This window comes from Vombatus ursinus, unplaced genomic scaffold (genome assembly GCF_900497805.2).
Source record: "Vombatus ursinus unplaced genomic scaffold, bare-nosed wombat genome assembly UNPS02014832.1, whole genome shotgun sequence".
Taxonomy (NCBI): Eukaryota; Metazoa; Chordata; class Mammalia; order Diprotodontia; family Vombatidae; genus Vombatus; species Vombatus ursinus.
The window spans coordinates 76,204,111-76,229,422 of record NW_020954610.1 but is presented as its reverse complement, the minus strand read 5'-3'; the positions used below and the strand labels follow the sequence as shown (position 1 = coordinate 76,229,422).

The 25,312-nt window shown below is 37.6% G+C and overlaps 1 protein-coding gene across 3 annotated transcripts in view; it reads right to left on the bottom strand.

Annotated features, from left to right (window-relative positions):
* LOC114025789 (syntaxin-17-like) overlaps window positions 1–25,312 on the bottom strand; it is an 86,497-nt gene that overhangs the window by 60,329 nt on the left and 856 nt on the right. For all 3 annotated transcript variants that reach the window (XM_027839309.1, XM_027839308.1, XM_027839310.1), the window contains exons 2-3: window positions 14,994–15,176; window positions 8,886–8,951 (exon numbers count right to left, since the gene is read on the bottom strand). In XM_027839309.1, the coding sequence (XP_027695110.1) occupies window positions 8,886–8,951; window positions 14,994–15,119 (192 nt within the window). In that variant the 5' untranslated portion in view covers window positions 15,120–15,176. The remainder of the gene's footprint in view (window positions 1–8,885; window positions 8,952–14,993; window positions 15,177–25,312) is intronic.

Genomic DNA, 25,312 nt, shown 5'->3' with positions numbered 1-25,312 from the left:
TTAAATGACTTCTATGTGCTAGGTACTGTGTCAAGCATTGAGAATCCAAAGAAAAGTGAAAATAGTCCCCCAAACAGTCTCTGTCCTCAAGGACCTTATAATCTAATAGAGGAGCCAACATGAAAACAACTGTGTACAAACAAGATATATACAGGATAAAATTGGAGATAATCTCAGACAGAAGGCACTAGTATTAAGCAGGACCAGGGAAGGCTTCTGTAATGCCTCCTATAAAGTCTACATTAAAAACAGATTTGAATAAATTCTCCTATTAGTCATCAACACAGGGCTTTTTAAAAAATTCTGTTATTACAGATGACAAATGTCAGGATCATTCCAACAGTGTTAAATTTTCTTAAATTTCATTTAATTTATAAGAATAAAATATATGAATTTATACATATCTACACTTGATCATATTTCTATAATCATCAAGAAGTAATTATTCTGTGTTAATTGAAATTTCTGGAAAATAGCTTATTATGTGCCTAGAGATTAAATGTAGAGTGGCTGTGCATATATTTGTCTAAAACCTGCAGTGGATGCCTTGGGTCAATATTGACTTATGGATTCCTAATGTACTTTTAAAACACATAATTTTGAGAGCAAAGTGTGCTGTAGAGAACATTTGGTATCACAATAATTAATCTGATTTCTTTTTGCAGACAAACAATGCAAGTCTGTTAGTAAATGTTTAAACAGTTTAGAGCAAACACATTCTAGATACCATATAATTTATTGGCGTTCCAGAGCCGTAAGTATTTAATTTAAAATAAAGATCTAGACAGTGTTTTACTCATATCAAGGTAAAATACTTATTCTAGTGCACTAATACCAGCATAACAATACTTTCACTTGTCTTTTAAACATCAAAAAGCAGAATAAATAATGCAAATAAGAATCATTAGTTCAATCACAAAAATAAGGAATAGATATCAAAGGAAAGGAAGTTTGATACTATCACTTATCCAACATTCATTTAGCAAGTATTATGTATCAACTATGTATTTGATACATAGAGTACTGATAATTAACAATGTAAACTTAAAGTTATAAGTCCCATTCACAAAATCTCAGTGATACTCTTAAGATGACAAGTTTTTATTCATATTAGTTGTACAGGAACATTCTGAAGTATCACAGAATACTGTTTCTCATTGCACTGTAAAACTTACTTAGACACTAGTATGTCTTTTTATATGCTATGAAGAACAATCAGTTTCTAACATCCATTTAGAGGATGTCCAATTAGCTGGTGATGCGAGACTAGCGTTCAGGAGAAATAATGAGGTTGGATATATAAATCTGGGAGTCATCTGAATAGATTATAATTTAACTCAGGAGCTAATGAAGTTATCATGAAAGAGTACAGAGGAAAAAAAGGAGACCCAGGACAGTGTCATTCCACAGTTAGGGTGCATAACATAGATGACGATTCAGCATGTGAGACCAAGAAGGAGCAGTCAGGAAAGCGGAAGGAGAATCACCCTTGTTTAGGCCCATCATCTTTTACCTGGACTACTGCAATACACATCTAACTGGTCTCCCAGTCTTCAGAGTCTCCCAATTCCAATCCATCCTCCACACAACTGCTAAATAATACATATTCCTAAAGCACAGGTCTGAGCATGCCACTCTCTTATTCAATAAACCCTAATGGCTCCCTATTACCTTTAGGATCAGATATGAATTTCTGTTTGTTTTCTAAAGTCCCTCACAACTTGGTCCCAAATTACCTTTCCAAATCTGTTATTCATTACTCCCTTTCTTGTACTTTGTAATCGACCCAGATTGATCTCCTCGCTTTTCCTTACACATGGCACTCTATCTCCTATCTCTGTATCTTTTTCGTCACAGTTTTTAGGTGGTCCAATAATTATTTTTCCCCCCGTTACAAACTTGAGTAGTCAATCAAAACAAATTTCTACTTTGGCTATGTCCAAAAAAGCTTTGTCTCATTCTGCATTCTGAGTCCTTTACCTCTCTATCAAGACCTGGGTAGCACGTTTCATCATTAGTCCTCTGGAATGGTAAAGAGCTCAGCATAACAGTATCCCATTACATTTATATACTACAACTTATTCATCCATTCCCCAATTTACTAGCATCCCCTTATATTCTCATTCTTTGACACCTGAAAAAGAGTTCTAAATATTTCTATACCTCCTTAGTTTGTTTTGCTTCGGATTAATCCTTCCTTGAACCTGCCATCTCTTTAAACCTCTTTCATTCCTTTACCCTTACACTATTTCCCTGTTGAAATTACTTCTGTACTCAACTGTGTGTATATTCTTTCTCTTTTTGACCACTGTAGATGTGAGTATATTTCAAGTATCAGCCACTGCCCTTCTTGCCCCCTCCTAGTTTGCACTGATGTGTACTTAAACACAACATAATTTCCCCTAACCTTACTTTTCCTTCTTGTCCATCTCTCCTATCCCCCAGTGTCTTTTTCCTCCATTCTCAAGATAAAGCAGAACCACTCTCAGGCTCTGTTTAATTGGACTCTCTCTATGAGCCCTGATGATGATAGAGTTCAGAGGGGATATAGGCATCATCTCCCTTATTGGAATGTAAGCAGTTAATCCTTATCTAGTCCTTTATCATTGTTTATTCATGTTTACCTTTTTATGTTTCTCTTCACTCTTGTGTTTGAACTTCAAAGTTTCTCTGGAGCTCTGATCTTTTTACCACGAGTGCGTGGAAGTCCCTTATTTCATTAAGGGTCCATTTCTCCCCTGTAGCATTATACTCAATTTTGCTGAGTAAGTCATTCTTGGCTGGAAGCCCATATTCTTTGACTTCTGGAATAATGTATTTCAAGTTCTTTGTTCCTTTACAATAGTGGCTGCTAAATTGCGTATGATCCTGATTTTTGGCTCCTCAGTATTTGAATTCTTTCTTTCTGGCTGCTTATGGTATACATACATACATACATGTATACACACATACATACATGCATACACACACACACATATGTAAAATTTTTTTTTACCTGGAAACTCTGGATTTTGGCTATAATGTTCCTGTGAATTTTTTTCTCTCCTTGTTCTGTTTTCTGTGTCACTTGTTTTTGCTATGAGATATCTTACATTTTCCTCCCAGTCTGTTAACTTTGTTTTTAATATTTCTTGTTACCTCAGAGCCCCTGGCTTCTATTTGGTTCATTCAAATTTTTAGGGCGTTTGTTGTTTGGACAAGGTTTTGTACCTCTTGTGCCAAACTTAATTCCCTTTCCAATTCTTACTTCCATAACTTTAAATTCTCTTCCACTCCCCCCCAAAGTGCTCTTATTTCATTTATAAAAAAAACAAAAACAAAAACATTTTTAACTCTTTTTTAAACTCTTGCCTCATTTCTTCTAGGAATTCTAGTTGATTTTTGCCTAATCTTTGTATTTCTCCAAAGCTTTGCAAGTAGATGTTTTGGAGCCATTCTCTTTTGGGTTTGTGTCTTGAGCTGCCTTGCCACCATAACAGCTATTCATGATGTGATTCTTTTTTTTTTTATTTTAAATTTGCTCATTCTTTCAGACTTGATGTTAGGTCTGAGCTCTTTAGTATTTCTGGAGGGAAGGTCTGGACTAGGACTGTTGTTGCTGCTTTCTTGGGGTATAGAGTGTTGTGTTATTCTAGGATCTCAGGGACCTTTAAGCTTTCTGTGCCCATTAAGAGGTCTAATTCATGGCAAGGTCTTATTGCTGCCCTCCTGGTCTGAGCTCTGCAGACCTGAGTATGGGTCTAAGGAAGAGCTGATTGCTGCTAGACTTGGACCCTGTCAGTCAGCTGGAAAGTCTGTTGCTTCACAGTAGCAAATTATAGGCTTCCCTTTGGTCTGGGATTCCTGCCTTGGTTATTCCTCTGCAGGCTGGGCTAGATGCTGGAAGTAAGACAGTGCTCTGGAGTCTGACCCACAACATTGCTGCTGCTTGCTTCTGAACTTCTTCCTTTCTCCATACACTGCTCAGACTCTCCCTACTCTGCACAGGTCTCCCTTTCAGTATGCACTGGATCTATGACTTGGAATTGGGTAGTGGGAGACAAAGCTGCCAATTTGTACCTGTCCCCATTGAGATTCCCCTCATAGGTCTAAGATCTCCTGTTTTGCTGATGTACACCTCTCCTTGGGCATGGGAGTGCTCAGTGAGGTCTGACCAAGATAAGGAGAGTTAATTCAAGTAATGTCCTTCAAGAGACTGAACTTTTAAAAAAAAAAGTCTGAAATTTGGAAGAAGGGGAGCACTCTGAATCTCCCCAAGATATTAGTTATTAATAACCACTTCTCTCACAGCTAGCTAAAAGGCTCAGCAGATTCAGAGTGACTCCTTACCTCTTTGAGTCTGGGGGGACTAAGTCTGAGATCTACTTTGGTATAAATCCAAGACAGCAAAGGTAATATGGGCAGATAATTTTTGCTGTATAAAAGATCTAGAGTTTTCTGGAGGACTTCAAGGTAAACAGAAATCAACAGTACAACATAACCAAACAAAGTTGATCTCAAGTTATAATAAGAAAAGGATATGTACACCAAATGGGAGAAGTTTTATTTCTAGTGTACTGTTCCTGGTCAGACCACATTTGAGCACTTTGTTCAGTTGTCGAAGCATATTAGGAAAAATATTGAAAATATAGTTTCGATACAGAGGAGGATCAACCAATCAGGCAACAAGCATTTATTAAGCACCTATTATGTGCCAGGCACTGTGCAAAGCACTGAGAATACAAATACAAGGACACCAAGGTCGTGAACGTGTGGTGGCACTAGAAGAATGGTAGTGCTTTTGATAGAAATAAGGAAATTCATAAGAAGGGTGAGTTTGGTGGGAAGTACAATGAGTTCTGTTCCTTCGTGGCACCTCACCTATGATATTCTCACAATGGGATTTTAGCTGGAAGTTGAAGGAAGCAAGGGATGCCAGGAGACAGAGATGATAAGGAAAAGAATTCCAGGCATAGGGAGAGCCAGTGACAATGCCTATGGTTGGGAGACACATGTTTTGTGCAAGGAACAACAAAGAAGCTAGTGTCATTGTATCACAGAGTATATATGGGGAGTAAGCGATAAAGAGGATGAAAAAGTAGGAGTGGGTCAGGTTGTAAAGAACTTTAAAAACCAAATAAGGGATTTTATATTTAATCCTGGAGATGACAGGGAGACACTGGAGTTTATTGAGCTGATGTTGGGGAGAGGTGACATGGTCAGACCTGCACTTTAGAAAGATCAATTTGACAGCTGCGCAGAGGAAGGACTAGAGTAGGGAGAGACTTGAGGCAGGGAGACCAACCAGAAAGCTACATTAAGAAAATGTCTGGGCATGAAGTGATAAGGGCGAGCACTAGGGTGGTGCTACAATAGTGGATCCATGCCAGTACAATGTCAGAGAACAGAAGGGAGAATAGATGATAGATGTTATGAAGGTAAAATTGGCAGGACTTCACAACAGATTACATAATTGCAGGTGAGAGAGTAAGGAGTCAAGTAAGATCCCCTATGTGTGAGCCTGAGTGAATGGAAGGATGATGATGGTGCTATTGATAGTAATATGAAAATCTGGAAGAGGGGAGGACTTTGGGGGAAAGATAACAAATTAAGTTTTGGATAAGCTTAGTTTAAGATGTCTATAGGACATATGGTTTGAGAAAAACAACTGAGATTTGAGACAGGAGATTGAGAGAGAGGGTAGGGCTGGATAAGTAGATCTGGGAATCATCTGCATAGAGATAATTAAACAAATGGGTATGCATGAGATCACCAGGTGATGTAGTATACAGAGAGAAGAAAAGAGGGTGCTGGATAGAGGCTTAAGGGGAACTTACAGTTAGTGGATGAAGATCTATCAAAGGAGAATGAAGACGAATAGTCAGACAGGTAGGAGGGAAACCAGGAGAGAGCAATGATATGAAAACCTAGAGATAAGAAAGTATGAAGGAGAAGAGGGTGTTCAAAGGATCAGAGGCTACCATGAGGTCTAAGAGACTGAAAATTGATAAAATCTTCATTAGATTTGGTAAAAGAAATGAAAGCACTGATTATAAACTCTTCAAGGGGATCAGCCACAAAAGGAAAAAGAGATATGGGATGATAGATAGTAGAGATGGATGGATCAAGTGAGGGTTTTTTGAGGAAGGAGATGCAGGCATATTTGTAGGAAGTAGGTAAGCAATCAGTAGACAGAGAGAGACTAAAGATTAGTGAGGATGATTGAGGGACAATCTGAAAAAGAAGATGGGACAGAATGGGATTATTTGTTACATAGCAGGATTAGGAGAAGGGCTACCTCTTCATGTAAGACAGGGATAAAGGAGGAGATAGTGGTGGAAAACTGAGTGATGTTAGATGAGGGGGAGGAAATAATAATATAAAGAGGTTTGTAGAATGGCCTTAATTTTTTCAGTGAAATATTAGGTAATATTTTCAGCTGAGAAGATTGGAGGAAAGGGGGAGCCATGGAAGGTTTGAAGAAGGATGAAAAAGTCTGGAAAAGGCACTGGGGCGCATAGGATAATGAATCTATTAAGGAGGTATAAAAGGATTGTTTTGCCACAGTGAGGGCCCATTTGTAATTATGTAAACAAGTTTGTAATAGAGCCAATGACACAGTTTCATGATTTTCTCCAGCTTTGTTCAGTAGCACATGAGTAGGAATGAAGGCAATTTTATTTTTAAAAATTAATTCTGTGAGACACTATTCTGGCCATAGTCAATAAGGGATTTGTTTTGCTTGAATATGCATATTTGCTACAAAGGTTTTTTTCTTTTTTTCTTTTTCCCAGCAGAGGAAGAAAAAAATAATAGGAATAATGCAAGGTGAGGCTTGGCAGGGCAAGACCAGTGATAGGATGAGGGGACAAGGGATTTCAGAGAAGAGAACAGTGTATAGTTGAACTACGGCTCATCAAGGGGTGAAGTGGTGTATATCCTGTGCAGGGGTGATGGCCTGGAAAAGAACTGAGGGATGAGAAATCATAGTAAGGACAAAGAACAGGATTTAGGGTTGCAAGGCAAAGAGAGAGGCAGAATGATTAAGAAAATTTTAGAGTTCAAAACATAGAGGCAGAACACTTGTGAGTGATAGAAAGATCCAGGTTATTACTATCTTTGTATACATCTGTGGTAGGGTGGTGAAAATATGCCACAAAAGGTTTAGTTGAACAAAATACATATGCTTAGCCTACTAATTTTCATTATCTTAGATTAGCTGTCTTCAAGTGTTTGAAGGGCTGTCATGTGGAAGAAGGATTAAATTCCCTCTACTTGGCAGAATCAAGAAAATAATACACACAATGACAACAATAATAATAATAGCTAGCATTTATATAGCATTTTAAAGTTTGTCCATATGATTCTCACAACAACCCAGAAAATTGTGCTATCATTATCCCCATTTTACAGATGATGAAACAGAGCCACAAAGAAATTAGGTGACTTGCCCAGGGTAATATACTTAATAAGTGTCTGAGATAGGATTCATACTCAGGTTTTCCTCATTTCAAGTACTACTTTCCATGCTTGCTGCCTCAACAATGTAAATGAAAAGAACCCCTACAAGATGATCGAAAATGCATATTGCAAAATTGCAAGGAATAAGTTTGACTCCAAAGAAGAGATATGAGAAAACATTTTCCTTTATTCCTTTGTAGAGGGGGTGAGTCCTTGTGTGTATAATATTTCATATATTGTCAGTTTTTTTTGATATACTGATTGGTTTTGTGGATTTCTTTTCTCTTTTTTCTTTTCTTTCTTTTTTTTTTTTAAAGTTACTTGCTATAAGGAATGGCTTTCTGGGAGGGGAGGGAGATGGAATACAAGGGGAAATTTAAATGATTAAAAAAAACAGAAGATATCAACAAAAATTTATTTTAAAAAATTCATTCTGTGAGACACAATTCTGGCCATGGTCAATATGAGATTTGTTTTGCTCAAATATGCGTATTTGTTACAAAGGTTTTTCTTCCCCTTTTTTCTTTTTCTCAGCACAGGAAGAAAAAATAAAATGCTTGCTGATTGGGAAAAAAAATAAGTTAAAATTAATTCTCCTTGACCTCACAGGGCAAAAGTAGGAGCAGTAAATAGAAGTTGATAGGAAAACTTCTTAATATTAGAGCTATCCAGAAGTGAAACAGAATTTTTTGGGAAACAGAGTTCCTTCTTGCTAGGTACCTTCCAGTGAACACTGGATTATCACTTGCTGGAGAAGACATGGAGGGAATTCCTGTTTAAGTTTAGTTTGGACCAGATGACTTCAGAAGTCCCTTCCAAGATTTTGGAAGTAAAAAAACTGCCCCAATCCACAATACACATATTATTTTAGATGTTTTCTAATGGAAGTCTCATAAAACCAAAAATATAAAAAATTATACCGAGATCTTTATATGGATCAACTGATGAATTAAACAGGCTTTTGTTGAGAAATAAAAGCTTCTCAAAATTTTAAGCTATATCAGTGACATCTTCTCAACAGTACAAAGGCATGACTATGACAAAGGGATCTCTGTTTGCTAATAATTGACATAATACAATTACCCATTTCATAAACCACAGACTGTGTGAGAAATAACTTTGACCAAAGGATTAGCTTCATAAATAACTTTTTTATATGCATCTAAATAATGTGACAAAAAGAGAAAGGCAAAACCCTAAAATGATCTTTTATATTTGCCTAGGCAGTAACAGCTAAAAATAAACTACTTCTTAGTTTGGGCTATTAGCAGTACAATTTAGAGGGATTAGCTTTATTTTCATCCTTAGGATGGAAGCAACATTTTATAATGCCTTTATGATAAAAAGATGAAACAGTTGTGTGATTCTTATAACTACCTCACCAAAAATAAATTATTATTTTTTAATTTTTTGTAGATTCAACACATACAGTTTAATATCCTTACCTGAACTGTCCGTCCTGCATGGATATGCTCTTCGTGCAACCGGTCCCAGAGTCTGCATCGCTGATACTACACAAAGAAAAAAAATACCAAAAAAATGCAATTTTTCATCCTTAGGATTCAAGAAATTCCTTCAGGTTCTGAAATTTTCAGTAATAATGTCCTTCTTTAAGATGATTTTTTTTCTCTAGGGTATGGCTTTAGACCTTTGCTATAAGAGAACTATGCTTGGGCCTGAGATCCTATACGCTATTTCAGAAGCAAATTAAGTTATTTCTCCAATTTATTACAACTACTAGTAGTACTCTAGGGACAGTACACATTTCTCGAGAAGCAGAGAAGGGAAGTGGAAGCTACAGGCCACAATTGAGATCTACAGGCCTTGCTTGAGATCTGTGTGAGCTTTGAGGAAGGGAGATAGAGCAAAGGAGTTAACTTGGAGATGACAAGATCACAAATTCAGAGCTAAAAGAAACCTTAAACTCATCTAATCCCACACCCTCACTTTGCAGATGAGAAAACTAAGGTGCTCAGAGATACAGGTAAAGTTACAAAACAAACTAGTGAAGTGTAACTGTCCTGAATGAAGTCTTTGTCAATCCCACTTGATTCTCATGCTTTTTCTCTGTTGATTTTTTCAATGCATCCAATATTTAGCATGTTTGTACATAGTTGATTATATGTCATTTCCCCAAATGGACTGTGAGCTCCTCGAGTGCTAAGACTATCTTATACCTTTCTTTGTATCTCCAATGCTTAGTAGCACAGTGCCCAGTACTACACTAAGTGAGCTTTTAATAAATGTTTATAGCCTGACTACCAGTCAGTCAAGGTATTGTTCCACTGTGATTAAGTAAGTTCTTCAACAGTCTTTCTGTGACACATACATAAGACATAAACTGCTGCACAATGGAGAAAAACCATACACTATTAGTGAGCTGCAGGAATCATTTATCTGTTCTCATCGTTAAGAGTCTAGACACAGGAAGTTACCAACTTACAAAGGTTTTGTGTTCCAAAAGTTCAAGTTTAGAACTTAGAATAATTTTTCCCCAAGAAAAAAATTCTGAATGATGCTTAGGTTCCAGGTTAGTCCACAAAAGCTTATTTAATCCACAATGTTGCTGAAATAGCACATATTTACAATGGAAATAGCAAACATCATTGTAATATTAGTAAATGAACAAAACAAAAAAATAAATTAAGTGGAACAAGAAACAATGTCGGTACTTGCTCCTGAAATGATGGAGAAAGTCAGGAAATCATGTAGAACTTGTCCAATATAGAGTTATGCTGCCAAAATTCATCTGGGCCTTATTAGTCAGGGGCCTTTTTCATAACAGGTACAGATTCACTATCTAATGCATCTCGGTGCCAATATCAAGCCCCAGCAACTACCTCTAACAAGTACTTTTTTGTAGAGTTTATGTACTTTATTTTGTTTTAATTTTTTTATTCTAAGTTCAAACACCAAAAAAGTACATTTTGCATATTCACAGTCAGAAATACAAAAAGGATTGTATATAGGAAATTGTCCATCTCTATTTCACACTGCTTATATTATTTTTTTTGAAGTACACAGGAAATTCCATACACTACTTTCAAAACTGTCCCCCTTCTACTCTGATCAATACAATGATCCAAGACAATTCCAAAGGACCCATGATGAAAAATGCTGTGCACCCCCAGAGAGAGAACTGATGAACTCTGAGTGTAAAGTGAAGTGTACTTTTTTTTACTTTATTTTTCTTTATTTTTTAACATGGCTAACATGGAAATATGTTTTACATGATTTCATATGTATAACTGATATATTGCTCTCCTTCTCAGTGGATGGGGGAGGGGTTGGAAGGAGACAGAATTTGGAACTCAAAATTTAAAAGGTTAAAAATAAGTATTTTTTAAAAGATTTAAAAGATTAAAAAAAAGAAAACAGAACTTTATTCTGTTCTCCTCTGTGCATTTTTAAGTGTTCCAATGGCCCACTTTTTGGAAGGCAGCACTATTGCTAAGCCCTCTTACCCCTTACTTCCCCAACTGATTGAGAAAGGGAAAAAAAACAAAAACTTATACAAATAACATAATCAAGAAAGTCTAGTTCTTGAGTTAACGTATTTCTATATTAAATTGTGTGTTTGTACATACGTGTACATATATATGTATGTTTAAATGTTTTAAGTAAAAATGAGGTTCACTTGATACTTGATACTCCAAATCTTCCTCCATGTTTTATACACTCTCTTTTTGGATAGCTCTGGTTACTAGAAAGTTTTTTCTTACATTAAACCAAATTGTGCCTCCCTTCCAACAATCAGTCTCAGTTCTCCTTTTCTTTCTGTAGCAATCCCTCTCCTCCTGTGTGTGTCTGTGCTGCATGCACATGTGTGTGTGTATGTATGTGATATACATATATAATGTCTAATGTATATATGTCATATATATATGTGTGTATGTATATCATGTCTAATCTCTTTTTTACCTGTTAGCTCTTCAAATATCCAAAGATAGCATTTTGCCATTTTGTTGTTTACACTTTCTTTTTCGGTCAAACCTAAGTTCATTCTGGGCTTCAGGCCTCCTTGACCTTATTCTTATAGGCTATACTAGTTTGTTTGTTTTTAAATTTTTATTGTTGGTTATATGTACCTGCTTCCATCTTTTGAACATGTCCTTTTAAAATCCAAGCTTATCATAGATCTCCCACTGCAACAACATGGGTCTTTTAAGAATATCTCCTTTTCTTACTGAGACAATATTTTTATTGTGTCGTCAGAATTTCACTTGAAAACCTACCATTTTCCTCAATCATCTTTCTTTTTGGCATCTCAGCCTATGATATTATACCTATCTTTTCTCTGAACTGTCTGAAATCAGCTTGTCTAAAGTATGCCTATTTATTCATTCTCCTCCTCAGCTATTACTAACTAAAACATGGCACAGTCATATTTCTCTAAGGCTCCAACTGTTTCCACTTCACCAACCTATTCTTTCTTTACTGTTGGTTAAAATTAGGTCCAAACAGATCCCCTTATTCTTTCTTTTACTTTTTGAAAGACAAAATTGTCTGCTGAAAAGAAATTATCTCATAAATTCTTGCCTGGATAAGTTAATTTTAATATACATTATGGTATGTAATATAAGCTAATGGTGATGATCCTATGACAGAGAGCTCCAGGTGTTCACAGTACATTGCTTTCACTGTTTTCTACAGATATAGGGTGATTTAATTAAAGCTTTCCTCCAATTTATTCTGTATTTTTTTTTAGAATAAAATCAGGTGGCTGATGTTCAATATAATAAATATTTTATCTTTCAACACTTGGCTTTCTCCAACAATGTGTTCTTTTGAAAGTAAGTCATTGTCTGATTTCTAGGGTCCTCAATATTTTCTCTTTGCCCACAGTGAACTGTACTCTAGTTAAACTTCTTTATGCATATACGTATACATACACACACATATAAAACATACCTTTAAAATGTGCTGCTTAATTCTGTACAGATGGAAAGTCATAATCCATTAAATAATTAAACAATTATCTGAAGACCTATTATGTATAAGGCGCTGTATTAGATGAAGACCAGAAACCATCTCTGGAAAAAGACCAAATGACCAGGGACATGAAGTAAATTGCAGTCAAGTATTATATGCTAGCATTGAAACTAAGTGCTTACTTTGAAACTATACATATACAGTGCATATGCTATATTATTTGGAGACTTTCTGTAATTTCACAAATACTGGAACATAATAATAAAGCAAAGTAAACTTCCTACAAAAGACTGAAAGATTTAGCTCAAAAGGAATTGAAAGAATGAGGAACTGAGGGACTATAAGAGGGAAAGACATTAAGAAGGAAAATAGCATTAAATATAAGGGGAAAGAAAGGGAGAAAGGCTATCCTTCTTGTTCAGTCTGCTTTCCACAACACCTCCTGAGGTTTCTTTCCCTAGTCCTTTGCCTTACACCTAGTATTCTCCCCAATTACATTCCCCAAAATGAACCTCTCTTCATTCCTTCCTCTGAAGCAGCTGAGGTCCCCCTCCCCCGCTGCCAGAAAATATCTCCTGAATAGTTTATGACTTCTGTTCCCTACAACCCCTAGTTTGTCATTTGTGGGCAAATGTCTCCAAAAACTGAAGAGTTAATTTGTGGCATATATAGCATTATTTAGCAAACAACCGGAGGTGGGGGGGAGAAGAGAATGAGGGGAAAGGTAGAAAAGAGAGTCAAACACACATCAGCTGTGTACTAGGGAAGACAGAGATCCTTTATCTGCCTACGAAAGAAAATGATTTTAAGTCAAAATGATAGGGAAAGGGACATAACTATGGCTAGGCAATAACGCTACTGCCAGAGACACTGTAGTGAGGGCTGTATCAGGAAATACAAACACAGGCTCCAGAGTCCAAGGTCAAAAAGAGAAGTAGATCTCTTTTGACAGGGCAAGATGGGAGAAGTCAGAACAGGAGAAACCAATGCAAGCTATGGATATTACAGCCAGGTCAGAAAGTCAAATCAAGGTATAAGGTAACAGAATGCTTGGGAAGGTCTAGGCCAGAGGTGGGGAACCTGTGGCCTCAAGGCCACATGTGGCCTTCTAGGTCCTTGAGTGTAGCCTTTTGACTGAGTCTAAGTTTTACAGAACAAATCCTTTCATTAAGGGGATTTGTTCTGTGAAGTTTGCATTCTGTCAAAGGGCTACACTTGAGGCCCTAGAAGGCCACATGTGGCCTCGAGGCCACAGACAGATTCTCCACCCCTGGACTCTAGGCAATCTGTCTGAACAAGATTTGTTTTGTTTCTTCCTCTTCTTTTAAAGGGGTGGTATGCTTCTAGGCCACATGCAGCAGGAATTTTAGGGATCTTTACTTGGTCTGTATGGGGCCTGATGGCTCTACCTTTTTTCAGGTTTCTGCCTCAAGATCTCATCCTCCATTTCATCCCCACTTTCCTGCTGCTCAACCACTGGCCACCCAGTATAATCAATGTCCCACCTGATATCCCCTCCAATCATGAAGTTCCTTATCTACCCAGTCTCTGGCCAGTTTGGACTCCATGACATTACTACTATTGCCAGTTCCTTCATTTTGCTATCACTATCAATTATTCTCCCTCCATCCCCAAAGTCACCTCTAGGCAATATGTCTCAGACCTCTTTTTCTTCTCTAAAATGCTGCTTCAGAATGAAATGATGAGATTAAGATATCCTTTTGTAACAATGAAAATAAATTTATTAATTATCAACAATCAATTAAATTTATGTATTATCTACTACGTACCATGAACTATGCCAGGTGCTGGGGATAGAAAGACAAAAACAAAACATCCTATATATCCCTGGGGAGGAGAAATGCAATATTTGCACAGACAAATATATAAGACGAACACACAGAATAAATACAAAGCATTTTTTTTTTAGGCCATTGGGGTTAAGTGACTTGCCCAGGGTCACACAGGTAGTAAGTATGAAGTGTTTGGTCTGAGGCTAGATTTGAACTCAGGTCCTCCTGACTTGAAGGCCAGTGCTGTACCCACTGCACCATCTAGCTGCCCCAAAATACAAAGAATTTCTAGAGGATGGAGAGAGCACTGACAACTTGGGAAATCAGAAAAGGTCTCTTGTAGGAGGTAACAACTGATTTTAAATGTATATACAGTTTTATTTATCATCTTTCCTGAAGAAAAAGGGGTTGCTAACTATTAGACTCTCAAGTCTAAAAACTTGCTGAGACACAGAAAAAATTAAGCCTAGAGCTGAATTCAGACAACAAGATGGCTGTTCCTTACCACTGCAGTACAAGAAAATGTATAAACGTTATGTTTGGATAGGTTCTGTATTTTAATTACTAATAGTCTAATAAATCAATATGGACTAATAAAAAATCTACAGTCTATGTCCCTATATCCTTTCCTAAAGAAATACTCTATGAGTGACATATTTGCAGAGCAGAAAAACCAACAGACAAAATAAACCCCATTGTTAAATCAACAAGAGCCAGGTGTTTTAGCAAAGCATCTCATCTAATATTTCAAATTTAGTTAAAATCCACAATAAATATTAAGTAAACCTATGTAACTGTTTCCTCATGACAGAAAATGAAGGGGCTCACCTTCTCAATATTTATCTGATGTTTTCTCAACCTTTCCAGGTCTGTTGGGATTACCACTTTAATGAATTTCTGGATAGCTGGCTCAACACGGCGCAATTTCACTCTTTCTTCATCTTCAGACATCATAAAGTGGAAGTGTGTCACCACTTGCCCAAACTGCTTTCTCCACTTACATGGGAAAACCTAAAAATAAATATTTATTTAAGCACATTTGCTAATCAATTTCCATGACTTAATTTAAAAAAAAAAAACCAACCTACTTTATAATGCTCTAAATAAAGTATAAGGCATTTATTGAAAATGTAATACTGAATGTAAATAAAACTCAAAGTGAAAATCTACCCCTTAAGACTTCTGAGGAACAATATTTTGTACCAAACATAGAAAACAAAATGTTTCGCTTTCTGACAATAACAAGGCAATTATGTAACTATATGCTGAAAAATACTTTAGAACTTACATGTAGTTAAAAGTTTCCAAAAATGAAATTCCTGTTAAGATTTCTATAACAATTTTGTGGTGGTTCTCTTCATCTACAATGCAACTATTTGCATTAACATTCACTAACATTTCACTCACATTTATAAACAGATACTTTTCTAGCTTTCTCATGCAAAGTTGTACATGTTCTATAAATAGTATATAAACGTACAGACAAAATTTTATGTTATTAAACAAAGGTTATTATTCATTCATTAAACAAGTATTTATTAACTACTATATACATGCTAACCACTTAGTTCCTTCACCTATTCACATCCCATCACCTATTCACATCCCATTACCTACTCCTCTACCCCAGCCACACTCAATGAGGGTCATATCCTTGACCTTACCATCACCCACAAACATACCACCTACAAGTTCAAAAATTCTAGAATCTCCTTAATGACCATAATCTATTGGCTTTTCACCTCTCCTTCTGCCTTCCCTTACTCTTTGTATATATCATGACATCTAATTCCTTGATCCCTCAGTTATTTCCCCAGTCACGACCCCCGCATTAGCCACTCTCTCCTCTTTTCCTCATTTTGACCAGTTCAAATCTACACTCTCCTCTTCCTTTGAGTCTCTAGATCCTTTACCATATTGCTGATCGCACTCTGCCAAGCCCGAGCCTGGATCATTCCTACCATTCACTGTTTTAACTTTTACAAATGCTGTCGAACTAAGGTGGAAAAAAACATGCAACCAGTACGATTCAGTCCATAACAAATTTATGTTACACAGTCTCACTTGGGTCCTCACTGCTGCTAAGCAATCCTACTATACTTCCCTCATCAACTCACTATCCCACTCTCCACAAAGGCTCTTCCAAAACTTTTCATCCCTATCAAACCTCCAATGGCTCCCCCTGTCCCCACCGTGTCAGCCAAGAATCTTGCCTCATATCTCACAAATAAAAATTGAGGGCATTTGCCATGAGCTCTCTCTTCTCCACTCTTCCTCATTTCGTATCACTCATATGCCTTCTGCCATTATTTGCTCCTTCTCACATAAAGAAGTGGCATTGTAACTTACCAAGGCTAACCCCTCTACCTGCAAAAGAGAACCCATTCCACCCTTTCTCCTCCAACACATTGCCCCCCTCTGTCATCCCCATACTTTCACTTATTTTCAATCTCTCCCTCTCTACTGGCTCCTTCACTACTTCCTACAAACATGCCCATGACTCCTCTATCCTGAAAAAACCCTCACTTGATCTTTCTATTGCCAATAACTATTGTTTTATATATCGTCTACCCTTTGTGGCTAAACTTGAAGAGGTTATCTACAACAGGTGCCTCCGCTTTCCTCTCACTCTCTTCTTTAAGTCCTTACAATTTGGCTACTGACCTCATCATTTCACCAACATTTTTTTCCCTCTCCAAAGTTGGCAATGGTCTCTTAATCGCCAAAAGCAACAACAACCCAAACAAACCCAACCAATGGCTTTTTCTCAATCCTCATTCTCCTTGACCTCTCTTCAGCTTTTGACACTACTAATTATCCTTTTCTCTTTGATGATATTTTCTCTCTAGGTTTTCAGTCACCACTCTCTCCTGGCTCACCTCCTACCTCTCTGACTGCTTCTTCTCAGTCTCTTCTGCTAGATCATCATCCACATGTGTCAAGTCATGTCCTCTAACTGTAGGTGTTCCTCAGAGCTCTGTCCTGGGCCCTCATCATCTTCTCCTTCTATACTACTTAACTTGGTGATTTCATTAGCTCCTATGGTTTGAATTATCATCTCTGCTGATGATTCGCAAATATACCTATCCTGCCCTAACGTTTTTTATCTCTAGTGTCACATCTTGAACTGCCTTTTAGACATCTCAAACTGGATATCCAGTAAACATCTTAAATTCAACATATTCAAAACTGAATATATTATCATCCCCCCCCAAACCCTTCCTATTACTATCGAGGGCAATGCCATCTTCCCAGTTTCCCAGGCTCACAATCTAGGTATTTGCCTTGACTCATCACTATCTCTCAAGCCCCATCTTCCCCTCCCCATCTAATCTGCTGCCAAAGCCTATCACTATTCACTTTTGTAACATCTCTTAAATACACTCCTCTTTTCTGAAGCTGCCACCACTGTAGCCAGACCCTTATCACCTTGCACCTTAACTATTTCAAGAGCTTGTTAGTGTGTCTGCCTGCCTCAAGTCTTTCTGGATGCCAATCCATCCTCCATTCAGCCACTAAAGTGATTTTCCTCAAGTTCAGGTCTGAACACATCACCCCCTTACTCAATAAATTCCAGTGGCTCCACACTACACCTTACTTCCTGCCATTTATCCTTCAATCCATTGACACCAGCCTCCTGGCTGTTCCACAAACAAGACACTCCACCTCTTAGCTCCAGGCATTCTTTCTGGCTGTCCCCCATTCCTGGAATGTTCTACCTTCTTACCTCTGTTGATTGGCTTCCCTGGCTCCCTTTAAGACCCAACTTAAAGTCCCATCTTCTATAGGAAGCCTTTCCCATCCCCTCTTAATTTTAATGCCTTCCCTCTTCTAATTATTTCCTAATTATCCTGTATATAGCTTGCTTGTACATATTTGGTTTTTGTTGGTTGTCTTCTGCATTAAATCAAGAGTTCCTTGAAGGCAAGGACTGTCTTCTTCCTCTTTTCGTATCTCCCGCACTTAGTAGAATACTGTAAGCCTTAGTAAATGCTTACTAAATTATTGACTAGCTACTATGCTTAAACACTTCAAAGATCTGTGACTTCATCGATATGAGTATGACCTTCACTGATTCAGAATGTAATCCTTCTGTGATGTGGTAATTGGTCTTTGACAATCAGAATCATAGATTTAAAGCTGAAAAGGATCACAGAGGACACAGAAAAGTTGAGGTCCATGTAAGTGATATAACTTGTCCAGTTTCAAAAAGCAATGTCAGACAAGACTTGAACTCATATCTTTCTGACTCAAGGTCATATTTTCTGTCCAGCTTTGTTTTAATTGTGGTTGAAAATCTTGTCATCCTATAGTTAGACTAATGATGAATCTCTATAAAAACTGTATCTAAGTAGTGGGGTTTAGCTTCCAGGTGCTCTCTTAGTTAATATCTAGGTCAGGCCTGAACAACCCGAGGCCTTTGGGACCCTTACAGCCCTTGGGCCACTTGTGCTGCCAAAGGATTTCAGGTAGCCTGTGAAAAATGTACAGGAAAACATCCTTTGCATGTGGAGGAAATCCTTTGGCGTGCTGCCACATGAGTGGCCTGCAGTGGTTATGCAGGCCTGATCTAGATGATCCCAAACTCACCATATTTGGAGCATGGCAGGGTTAGTAAAATATGGGAATTTGTGGGTGCAAAGTTTATTAAATAACTCCTCCCCATTTCTCTAGATAACTGTCATGTAGAAGAGGGATTTGATTTGTTCTACTTGGGCCTAGTGAGCAAAGTAGGACCAATGGGTAGAAATTGCAAAGAGACAAATTTTAGGTTTGATAAGAAAAAAATTCCTAACAATTAGAGCTATCCAAAAGTATAATTTGTTGGCTCAGGAGGTTATGATTCCTCCTTCTCTAGCAATCCTTAACCAAAGGCTAGATGCCTATTTGTTCAGTACACTGTAGAGTGGACTCCTAAGTACCAGTTAGACTAAGACCTCCAGGATTCCTTCTAACTCTGAGACTGTACTTTAAGACTCAATGAATTTAGAAAGCCTGAAGCCAGATCTCCAGTCCATCATTAGGGCTACACTTTGAAGCCTGACAATATATGCTACAGCATGCACCGTGCTGGAACTGACATTGAGAACCCAGAATCTTCTGTATAGCCCAATAAAGCACTGAGGGACTTTATCAAAGGACCACTACGTTTTGCACATAAAAATGAGTCCTAAGGCAGCAAGTCAAATGCCTGTTTGGAAAATTAGAGATACAGTCATCAAGAAAGTGCTAAGACATCAAGTTGACAGCTTGAAAAACTGAAGGTGTAGCAATCAAAAAGAATTACTATTACAATGTCTAAACAATCATTGTTCTAGGTGCTATGGGAGAACACTGAGAAGTTTTAAGACCTGCTGGTTACAATCTTGCTGAGGAAATAGGCTGAAGTCTTATTACAACAACTTCATGTTGTTTAGTATCAACTAGGCTCTGATTGCTGCTGGGAAATTCATTCATTAATCTTTAGATGTTTCCTTATCATATTCCCCACAAAAGCTGCAATGAAACCCCATCCTTACATTTAGTTGCAAAATAATTATTAATCCTTTTTTAAGGCTAACTTCTCCATCTAATTTCCATCTTTTTCTGAATGCTTAGTAACTCATTTCATTAAAGAGGAAACCAATACCTAGTAGAGGTGAAATCACTTGCTCATAGTGACACAAGTAATAAAGTAGTAAAGGTGGGATTTGAACTCGAGTCTTCTGGCTCTAAAATCATTGTTCTTTCCACAACATCTTGCGGACCCTTTGCTCCCACATTTATTCCTTCTTTCTCTAAACTCTAAAATTTCTTTGGTGGCTCATCCCTTTTCCTTAAGACATGCACAGTATTATACACAGATTTGAATCCTGGCTTAGCTACTGACTCCCTGTGCAGCCCTGAACATATCACTTTACCAGTACAGGCCTGTCTCCTTGTATGTAAAATGAAGGTGTGGACTAAGTGATCTCTAAGATTTTTTCCAACTCTAAACTCTCTTATCCTACGAGGTTCCCTCCCACCTTATAAAAACCTACTTGACCCTGTTAATCCCTCTAGCTTTCATTCTATTTTGCTCTTTCCTTTTACTGACAATCTTTTTTTTTTTTTTTAACTAGGCAATGGGGTTAAGTGACTTGCCCAGGGTCTCATTGCTAGTAAGAGTCAAGTGTCTGAGGCTGGACTTGAACTCAGGTCCTCCTGACTCCAGGGCTGGTGCTCTATCCACTGCACCATCTAGCTGCCCCTGACAGTCTTTTAAAAAGAATGGTTTCTACCTGATGATTAGCCACATAACTGTCAAAGTGATATTCTTAAAGCACAGGTTTGATCACATAGTTCCCCTTTACCAGCGACTCCCTGTTACCTCTAAGGGCAAATTCAAATTCCTCTGTTTGGCATTTAAAATCCTACACTACTTGGCCTCAACTTGTCTTCCTAAGCTTCTTTCACATCCTAAGACAACTAAGCTTACTCCCCTATATGTGTTCTACAGTTCAGTTAAATTGGCCTTCTCGCTATTCCTCTCAGGAAGATATTCTAACTCCTATCTCCATACCTTTGTACAGGCTGTCCCCCTTTCCTGGAATACATCTCTTCATTATCTCTACCTCCCAAAATCTGGTGTTTCCCACAGAACTCAGCTCAACTATTATCAACATTAGGCTTTTCTTAACCCTCTCCAGCTGCTAGTGCTTCTTCCACTGAATTATTTTTTATTTCTATTCATATATGTATACAGTATGTTGTTTATCCCGAGAAGACATAAGCTCCTTGATTGCAGGGACTATTTTTTGTCATTCCTTATAGCTCAATAATATTTCATTACTTTTATATACTATAATTTCTTTAGCTATTCCCCCAAATTCTCCTGCCCAAAATATAGGGGAAATGAGGGATGGATCAGACTGTGATTACACTGCAATGGTGAGACAGGAGTGGACCAAGTTGGTATTCTGGATGTATTTTCCCATAGAAATAGTTATAAAGTGGTCAAGTTCAAGAGTACTTAGTATAGTTAAGAAGTTTCACCTACATCTTTAATCATTCCATCCTAAGACAACTTTAGGTAAAACAATACTGCAGTGGGCAGTTAGCTTCCTATCAACAACATGATAAATGGGAGACACATTCTTAGCTGGTGAAAATTTGGGCCAGTTTAAAATAGGTGAAAAAGCTAACTCTTATTGTTCAGTTGCTCCAGTCATGTTCAACTCTTCACGACCCCAACTGGGGTTTTCTTGGCAAAGATACTAAAGTAGTTTTCCATATCCTTCTCCAGCTCATTTTACAGATGAGGAAACTGAGGCAAACAGGGTTAAGTGACTTGCCCAGGGTCACACAGCTAGTACATACCTGAGGTTGGATTTGAACTCAGGTCTTTCTGACTCCAGGCCTGGTGCTCTATCCACTACCTCACCTAGCTGCCCCTACTGGCTCTGTCACCTGGAAGTTCACTTTTAATAGTGGGGATATGTAAATAACTGTTGTACATAAAATGTTAGACAAAACAGATAGAAGATAATTTCAGGAGAAAGACACTGGAAGGGAGAGCAGGTGAAAGGCAAGAAGGGCCCTGGAAAAGCCAGATCAGTTATTTAAACTGACACCTGCACAATATTTTAAGAATTGTAAAGTATTTTATATGCATCATTATCTTATTTTAGCTTCCCAATAGACCTGACAGATACTACAGGTATTATTCTCTGTCTTTTGGATAAGGAAACTAATTCACTAAAGGTGAAACTAGATCTCTCCAGGTACAGAGACTGTCTTTACAAAGATTTTGTCTTATACTTCTTTGTACATCCCAGCTAAAGATATGAAGGCCTGAGGTAGGGGGAATTCAGAATTGATGTCATTATTTCCATATCATTGCCTTTCCTCATCTGACCTTCACATTACTAAAGACTGAAATACATGCTGTCTTTCATTTAAAGTAAAATTTTACATTGGTATTGTTTATTTGTACATTATCTTCCTTTGTAAAAGAATATAAGCTTCTTGTAAAATAATCTTGAGATTATTTTCTCTTTTTTGAGTCTTTGTATCCTAACAAGCGCAGTGCCTGGCAAATGGTACTTGCTTAATACTCATGGACTTCTAATGTCTGAATATATCCTTTCCCTGCTCTTCTATCAAGCCATTCCTTGTAATAAAGAATAAAAAAAGAGGTAAAGAAGTATTTCGGCAAAACTAATACATTAACGAAATCTAATTGTCTATGCAATGTTCCACATCCAAAGTTCCCTACTTCTACCAAAAAGAGAGCTAATGGTCTTCTACTTCTTTTCAATTTGACTCTACGCAAATACTAAAGTATTATAATAATATACAAGAAAAAATTTAAAGTAACATAAGTGATTTTTATAAACATATCAGAACTAATACATCCAAATGAGTCTGTTCCAATAAAGCAACCACTTAGGAGGCTTTATTACAATGACACTACTACATAAATACTTTTATTATTTCCTTCAAAGTGTGTCATAGATATAACCAACAAGATGGAAGACTAGACTTTTTTTCCCCAGTCCTAATGAAATCTCAAAACTCCTCGATACAAGAATTATGAGCAAGAAGTAAGGAATTATTGATGGCTCCTCAAGCCAAGATACTAAGAAATCTAACAAGGTAACAATCCAATAAATTAATCCCTCATCTAATCCCTCACCCTAACTCACTCATTCAGCATCCTTTACCCCACCAGCCCCTATTATGCTCTGGCAGGGCAGCACAAACCATCCTACCAGCTTATGTTCTTGGGATCCACTCAGCAATTTCCTTGATGCTGCTATAGTCTCTGACAATGTATTCTATCTCTACTTTCACTCCATCCATCTGATGGCAGTAAGCAACAGACTTCAACTCTGTCCACCCCCTTGTGGAGGGCGGCCGGTAGATGAGTGGGTACAGGCAAACAAGCTGCTCCTGAGGCTGGTGTCAAATGTAAGTCAGGCTATTACAGGCCCAAAGAAAAAGGGACTGGAAAAAAAAAAAGGGGACTGACATCCAGCTGGGGTCAGTTCTGTCCCCAAAGAAATCACTTCAGGGTAGAGGCTGAAGCTGTTGAAGAGTGAATTTCCCAACCCTGGAGGACACTGAAATAACTTTGAAGTACAGCCACCAAGGGATTCTTCATCAAAGAGGGAGTCAGGAAGTAAGTGATAGATAAGGAAGGGAAAAAATGAAATTACCAAAAATCTGAGAATGAAGAAATTTTGGTCAAAAACCTAGAGCACAAACTGATAATTCAACAGGGGCCATATTCAAACAGAAGGGAAGATGGCCACCAAGACATCTAAATGAGTTCAAATATCTCTAAATAAATATTGTAAAAGAAAAGAAACTGAACTAACACCTAATGAAGCAAAAGAGCCTATGGATTCCAAAAAGAGCATGGAACCAAATTGAGATGTTCCCAAATTGTTCAAGAGAGAAACAAGAGGGGCAGCTAGGTGGCGCAGTGGATAGAGTACCGGGCCCCAAAGTCAGGAGGACCTGAGTTCAAATCCAAATCCGGCCTCAGACCAAACACTTGACACTTACTAGCTGTGTGACCTTGGGTAAGTCACTTAACCCCAACTGCCTTAAAAAAAAAAAAGAGAGAAACAAGAATCTTGAAGGCAGGTATTAAAAGGGAATAAATAGCAGAATTTATGACCTACAAAGCAAAACAGAATAACTTGAATCTAAGAAGCAAAATAGAGAACAAATGATTAAGAACATAAATATAATGAAATGAAGGTCAATCTGAGAGAAGCAAAATGCAATGACCTCTATCTCTATGCAAGCAAAACACACTGATCTTTTTAAAATTATTTTTAATTTTTTTAATTTATTTTAGTTTTCAACATTCATTTCCACAAGATTTTGAGTTCCAAATTTTCTTCCCATCTCACCCCTCCCCCCACCTCAAGACCAGCGTGCATTCTAAGTACCCCTTCCCCTAATCTGCCCTCTCTTCTGTCACTCCCCCCCTTCTTTTATCCCCTTCCTGTTCTATTTTCCTATAGGGCAGGACAGATTTCTATACCCCACTGCCTGTATATCTTATTTCCCAGTTTCATGTAAAAACAATTTTTAACATTTGTTTTTAAAGCTTTGGGTTCCAAATTCTCTCCCTTCCTCCCTCCCCACCCACCCTCGTTGAGATGGCAAACAACTGGATACAGGTTATACACGTGTAGTCATGTAAAACATTTCCATAGTAGTCATGTTGAAAACACACTGATCTTGAAGATAGGCTGCAGAGACAATCTAAGAATCAGAGTTCTTCTAGAAGAATATAAGTCAAAAACCAGAAAACCATAATGCATGAAGCAATACAAAGACAAGTGCCCAAAACTTGTGGGCACTTAAGAATACAGAAAACAGTTGTAAAGAATCCACAGATCATCTCTAAGAAAAAATCCTATACTACAAATTCTAAGACATAGTGGTTATATTTAACAATTTTAATATCAATCTAAACTTCTATTAAGCATCTATTATATGCCAGCCTCTATGCTAAGCAATAGGGATACAAAAAGGCAGAAGAGTGTCCCTACCCTTAAGGACCTTAAAATCCAATGAGTGAGATTAACAAACAAATATATACAAAATAAGATATACACAGGACAAATAGAAAATATTTAACAGAGAGAAGGCATTGGAACTAAGAGCGGTTGGGACAGGCTTCCTGTAAAAGAAAGGTTTTTACTGGGAACTTAAAGAAAGCCAAGAAGGGTCAGTTGACAGAGCTGTTCCAGGCATGAACAGTTAGAGAAAATGCCTAGAGCTGGGAAATGGAAGGTCTTGTTCATAGAACAGCCAGGAGGCCCGAGTCACTGGATCCAAGGGTACTTGTCAGGGAGCAGTTAAGTTTAAAAAGTCTAGGAAGGTAGAAAGCGGCTAGATTATGAAGGGTTTTGAATGCTAAACACAGGAAACATTAGAGGAAAAAAGTGAGGGTGAAATTAAATACTGCCTTGCCCACTGTCACAAAAATAATGGGTAGAAGTGGGATTTAGACCCAAGTCCTCTAACTAGGGAGTCTCTGTGCTCTCTCCCCTGTACAATGTGCTGATGCCAATGAAAACTCCTTCGTAGTTCTATATTTCACCAAATATCAACATCCCACAGAATCCCAACTCTCCTTTACAACTGTCACATCCCCATCGCCG